The sequence below is a fragment of the Bison bison genome, unplaced genomic scaffold (assembly GCF_000754665.1).
Source record: "Bison bison bison isolate TAMUID 2011002044 unplaced genomic scaffold, Bison_UMD1.0 scf7180017854395, whole genome shotgun sequence".
Lineage (NCBI taxonomy): Eukaryota > Metazoa > Chordata > Mammalia > Artiodactyla > Bovidae > Bison > Bison bison.
The window spans coordinates 27621-33802 of NW_011484968.1; the positions used below are offsets into that span (position 1 = coordinate 27621).

Below are 6182 nucleotides of genomic sequence, written 5' to 3' on the forward strand. Positions count from 1 at the left end.
TCAGCTGCCGCTTCTCGTCATAGCTCATGGGCAGCCCCTCCTCCTCCTCCTCCGAGTCGTAGGAGGCCGATGCCTGCTTGCCGCCCTTCTTCGGCTGTCTGAGGCAGAAGGCAAGGGGCGTCACGGCGCAGCGTCCCAGCCCCCACACTCCACCGAGCTCCACCCCCGAGACCCTGACCCTCACCCACTGGCCCTTGTCCTCTTCAGGACCAGGCTGTCTTTCCAAGGAGCAGCCCCAATGGCACCCAGGCACAGGAGCCGGGCCACTGCCCAGGACGCACCTGCATCTCCAGGGACACGGAGACCCTGCTTCAGAGCTCAGAGGCCCCACCAGCTCAGGGAGGCCTTGGCCAGGAGACAGCCACAGCAGGCAGCCCGCCTCGACACCCCACAGGCATCTCAAGCGCAACAGGTCAAACTCCGTATTCAAATACCCCAAGAAGGCAGGGATGGAACAGAGGGGTAAACAGAAGGGACTCACAGAAAACAACGTGACGGTGAGCAGAAGCCCTGGACGGCCAATTAGGCAGAGACGTCACTATGCCGACAAAGGCCCGGCTAGTCAAAGCTATGGTTTTTCCAATAGTCGTGTATGGATGTGAGAGTTGGACCATAAAGGCAGCAGAGTGCCAAACTGTGGTGCTTTCAAACTGTGGTGCTGGAAGAGACTCTTGAGAGTCCCCTGGACTCCAAGGAGATCAAACCAGTCAGTCATAAAGGAAATCAACCCTGAATATTCACTGGAGGGACTGATGCTGAAGCTGCAATACTTTGGCCACCTGATGCGAAGAGCTGACTTATGAGAAAAGACCCTGATGCTGGGAAAGATTGAGGGCAGGAGGAGAAGGGGACAACAGAGGATGAGATGGTTGGATGGCATCATTGATTCAATGGACATGAATTTGAGTAAGCTCCGGGAGTTGGTGATGGACAGGGAGGGCTGGCATGCTGCAGTCCATGGGGTCGCAAAGAGTCGGACACAACTGAGCAAGTGAACAACAGATGGAAATCCAATTATATCAACAATTACATTAAATACAAATGATCTAAACACACCAATTAAAAGGAAGAGATGGTCAGACTGGGTAAGAACCAAGACCCAACTTTTAGGCTGTCTACACAAATCCTTCTTTAAAATAAAAGAGGTAGGTTAAAAGTAAAAAGATAGGGGGGAAGTATCCCGTGTATATACTATCAATCAAAAGAAAACTCCAGTAGCTATAACAACTTCAGACAAAGTACACTTAAGAAAAGGAATACTATTGGGAAAAAGATACTGCGTAACGATAAAATGTCAGCTGGCCAAGACGGCAGCACAGTTCAACATGCCTGTTCATCTGAAACCAAGCTTCAAAATATATAAACAAAAGCTGACAGAAATAAAGGGAGATAGGAAAATACGCAATTCTACTTAGAGAATTCAACGATCTTCTCTCGGTAAGCAACAGAACCAATCAGCAAGAATACAGACGATCCCAACACCACTGTCAACTAACTTAACTTAAATTTTTTTTTACATATACACGTATCTATACTCTTCACATTCTGTTCCCGTTTACGTCATTACAGAATACTGAGCAGAGTTTCCTGTGTTACACTGTAACACAGCCAGTCAGTCCGCTAGCTGCTCACTTTCTCCCCAGTTTGCTCTGCATCACTCATCTTTCCGGGCACGCTGGGTCTCTGCTGCTGCGTGTGGCTGGGTGGGCTTCTGTGATGGCCTCTCTTGTTGTGGAGCTTGGGCTGGAGGGTGTGTGGGCTTCGTAGTCACGGCACAGGGGCTTAGCTGCGCCACGGCACGTGGGGGGTTCCCGGATCAGGGGCTGAACCCGTGTCCCCTGCACTGGCAGGCGAGTTCTCTGCCACTGAACCACCGAGGAAGCCCAGTTATCTAAACGGTGTGTGCACGTCAGTCCCAAGCCCCCAGCCTAGCCCTCTCTTCCACCTGTCCCCTCCCCGCCAACCGTAAACTCATTCTCCAAGTCCATGAGTCTGTTCCTGTTTCCTAAGTCAGTCATTTGTGTCCCCCCTTTTTTTTTTTAAGATTTTTAAATCTTCTAACTGACACTCACACAGCACTCCACCCAACAGAGGAGAGCACACATTCTTTTCAAGTGTACACGGAACGCTGACCGAGACAGACCACATTCTGGGCCATAAAATAGATCTTAACAAAAGTTTCAAAATGCTGAAAGCATGCAAAGCATGTTCTCTGACCCTGGAAACCAGTAACTGAAAAATATCTTGAAAAGTCTCCAGATATCTGTAGGTCAAACATACTTTTAAATACCCATGGTCAAAAAGGGAACCTGGAGAGAATTAAAAAATGTTTTGAACTTGAATGAAATCACAACAAATCACGTCTGTGGGGAACATACAGCCAAAGCAGTGAGTTCAGACATAAACTTAAAGCATGAGATGCTTATACTGGAAGAGAAGGCCTGAAGCTTCAGCGGTTGAGATTGTGCTTCCACTGCGGGGGGTGCATGTTGGAGCTCTGGTCAGGGAATTAAGATCCCGCGTGGCTCAGGGCCAAAAAACAGAACAAAGAAAAAGAAGGAAAAAAATCAATCATCTAAGCTTCTGTTTTCAAGCTAGAAAAAGAAAAGCAAATTAAGTCCATACCAAGCAAAGGGAAATGATAAAAGTAAGACCAAGATGAAAGAAAAAGAAAAAGAAAATAGAAAAGTGAACGAAGTCAGACACTGGTTCTTTGAACAACCAACAAAACTGATCAAATTCTCCAGATTCACCAAGAAACAGACACGAATTACCAATACAAGGAATGAAAAAACAAAGAACACATTGCTACAAACCCTACAGACTTTAAAGGTAAGGCGACGTCTCAAACAAACCTACCGTGATGAAAAAACACAGACTCAAACCAATAACCTGACTTCCTGAATCTATCAAAAGGACTGAATTCACCCTTAAAAACCTTCCCACAGTGAAACTCCAGGTCTAGATGGATTCATGGTGAACTGTATCACACACTTAAGAATCCCAATTCTGGGGGCTTCCCCCGTGGCTCCGTGGTAAAGAATCCACGTGCCCATGCAGGAGACACGGGTTCGATCCCTGGTCAGGGAAGACCCCACGGGCCACGGAGCAACTAAGTCCACAGGCCACAAGTACTGGGCCCGTGCTCCGGAGCCCGGGAGACACCAGCACTGCAGCTGCGCACCGCAGAGCCTGTGCTCTGCAACGGGAGCAGCCACTGCAGTCAGAAGTCCACCCCCTGCAACTTAAGAGCAGGCCCCCTCCAGCAACGAGGACCCAGCACAGCCAAAAACAAACTAAAAAACGAGGAGGATACCAGTTCTGTAAGCCTGCCCCAGGAGACAGAGGAAAGCACTGCCCAAATCATCTCTGAGGCCGGCAGTACACTGATGCCAGAACCAGAGACAGGACAGGGCGCGGAGTCCTGCCTCCCTGAAAAAGGGAGGCACAGACAAGCCCTGACCGCGCTCACTGCCCGGCCGCTGCTGGAGCCCACGCCCCGCGCTCCACCGGCCCCTCCTCCGTCCAGGGACCAAAGCCTGTCGCCTCCGCCGCACCAACAGCTCTCGAAGCCACACGCCTCCACCCCAACCGACGGGCATGCTGGCCCCTCCTGACCGGAGGGCCGCGTCAGCCCCCAAGTGTGTCCTTCCGCCCATTCTGCCCCCTGCGCCTCCCTCCTCCGCTCCAACTTCATCTGCTCAGAGCATAAACCGCGAGCCCCTAAACGAAGCCCGTCAGCCTCCGAGGCCGCAACCCTCCCCTCCTCCCAGCCCCGTCTCCGCTCCTGGGCGGCACCCCACTTGTCCCAGTCCCTACGAGGGACACGTCCTCTCCCCGCCACAGCTCTGTGCCCACTGCCCCTCCCGGCTCCTGGATCTCCATCCTGCGTGCCCGTGCAGCTGGATGGAGGAGGCCTGGGGAGGTCTCCTCACCTGGGGGGCTCTTCGCCCCCACTCCCGGGAGGAGCCCCCGGCCCCCACACACCTCCCCGTGCTGTCCCTGCCTGTCTGTGGCCAGCGATCCTCGGGGCGGCGCCGGGCCTCGGCGGGAACCAAGGAAAAGCCGTGGGGCCCACGGAGCTGTGTGCCAAGGGGCACTGCCCCGTCCCGACCCTGCACATACCGGGCGACCTGGGAACGGGGTGCCCAGAGCCCGACACACCCCCAAAGAAAAGCCCTGCCCAGATCAGGAAAACGTCCCCAAAACCGCGACTCTAGAGGTCTCCACGCCTGTCTTGAGGCCAGCCCCCCGGGAGGTTGAGCTCTGCCCCCCAGAGCCCATACCCTTCCTGGAGAAGACCTCGCTGGGGCCCCACAGTCTCCCCACAATGGGGGCAAGACAAGGCTCACCAATGCCCCCCCACCCCGCCCTCTCTCCTGACAGCCCCGTGCCCCCGCCAGCTGGTGCCAGCCCGCCTGGCGCCCACCTGCCGGCCGCACTGGTGCTGTTGGCCTTCTTGGCGGGCGCCTTCTTCTGCGGGGCCTGCTTGGCGGGCGTGGCGGCCTTGGCCCGCTTCTCCTCCTCGGCCTTGGCCTTGTGCCGCTCCTTGTCCTTGTCCTTCTTCTTCTTCTCCTTCTTCTCTTTCTTCCTCTTTGGCTTGTTCACCGGCGCCTGAGACAGAGCCGCCAGCTGCTCGTGCACGGCCTTCAGCTGGAAGACATGGCCGCCGGGTGAGGACTCCAGGCTGGGCGGAGGGAGACGCTCCGGGAAGGCGCTTAAACCGCCCACCCCGGAGAGAACATCCGCAGCCGAGCTCGTGGGCAAGCTGCTGGGGCACCACACGGCAGGACTGCGGGGCGAATACGGCGCAGGACCAGCAGCCAACACCGAACGAGGCCTGCAGCGGCGGGCAGCGTGTACGCACTCCACGCGCCCCTCACCCCATCAGCCCCCCAAGGGGCCCAGGGGCTCCGGGAGCCACGCTCCACAGGCGAGGAAACGGTGACCCCAGCCTTTAGTAGGTGGATGGGCTAGGATGGGGATGCTGCGCACGCCGCCACGTCCCACGGCACGGGAGGGACCCCAGCCTGTGAGCCCCCATGGGGCTCAGCTACTCGATGTCTCCTCCTTGCCAGAGGGCCCCCCGGGAATCTAGCACCTCGTGCTCCCATCTTGCACAGAAGGAGCGTGAAGCGGGGTGGGAACAAGCCTCAGGGGTCAGAGGCGGAGGCAGGACAGTCCTGTTCGCCCCCGCCCCGAGAGGCAGGCTCTAGGGGCCGCAGGGCTGCAGCCCCTTCAGACCTTTCTGCAGAGCAGGAAGAGGCTCCAGGGACATTCCAACACAGGCGGGCTCACAGGGCCCCAGGCCTGCAGGCACTGGCGAGGGGGCCCTGAAACTGACACCTTTCCCAGGTTCCCTCCCAGCGACACCGCAGCGAGGATGGCTGTGGCTGGGGAGGGGGTGGCGGCTGGGGCAGACCTCGGGTCAGGGGCCGGCGGGGACGGACCGCGGTCCTGCCCAAGCCCCTTGGCCTGCACGGCCGCTCACCTGCTCCTGCAGCTCCGCCAGCCGCGTGGCACGCTCCTCCTCCGAGTCCGAGCTGCCTGAGTCCGACGAGCTTTCGTCGCTGCTGCGGCTGCTCTCCACGCCCTTGCTGACCACGGGGGCTGCAGGCGCGGGCAGGGCGGGCGCCTCTGCCGGCTCGTCTGGCATCTTGGCAAAACGCATCTCAAACACGTCCTGCGGGAGAGCAGGGGCAGCCTGGGTCCCAGCGTCTGTGGGCACCCCCCGGGGAATGGGGAGACGGCTCCGCCTGCCCAGGGCGCCTACTCCCTGCCTCCCTCCCTCTGTCCCTCCCTCCCAAGCAGTGAGCACAGCCCCCGACTAGGGGCACAGGGCCAGCAGCTAAGGACGCAGCCCTGCAGGAGCGGGCACTTGGGTGCCCGCCTCCTGTAGAAGACAGGCAAGTCCTTTCTGCTCTGGCTCCAAGGCCGCCACCCACTGCCAGGGAGAGGCCTGCCCGGGAGCTTGGGACCCTCCTGGGCCCCCGAAACCCGGTCTGGGAGCCACTCACGCTCTCCCATCCCTCTGCCCAGTGACATCACTGGAGCATCACACCTTGTTCTTGGGGTGGGGGGGGGGCGGGTGGTCCAAGAGCTGGCTCAAAGGATCCGGTTCAGTCAGAACGGCCAGCTCCTGCACAGCCCTGGGAGCACACTCAGCATAGGCGCCCCCTCCC

General features: G+C 57.8%; 1 protein-coding gene across 1 annotated transcript in view; it reads right to left on the reverse strand.

Annotated features, from left to right (window-relative positions):
- Positions 1–6182, reverse strand: part of BRD3 (bromodomain containing 3) — a 21301-nt gene that overhangs the window by 3417 nt on the left and 11702 nt on the right. The window contains exons 8-10 of the mRNA XM_010856793.1: positions 5492–5683; positions 4430–4653; positions 3–98 (exon numbers count right to left, since the gene is read on the reverse strand). Of these exons, the coding sequence (XP_010855095.1) occupies positions 3–98; positions 4430–4653; positions 5492–5683 (512 nt within the window). The remainder of the gene's footprint in view (positions 1–2; positions 99–4429; positions 4654–5491; positions 5684–6182) is intronic.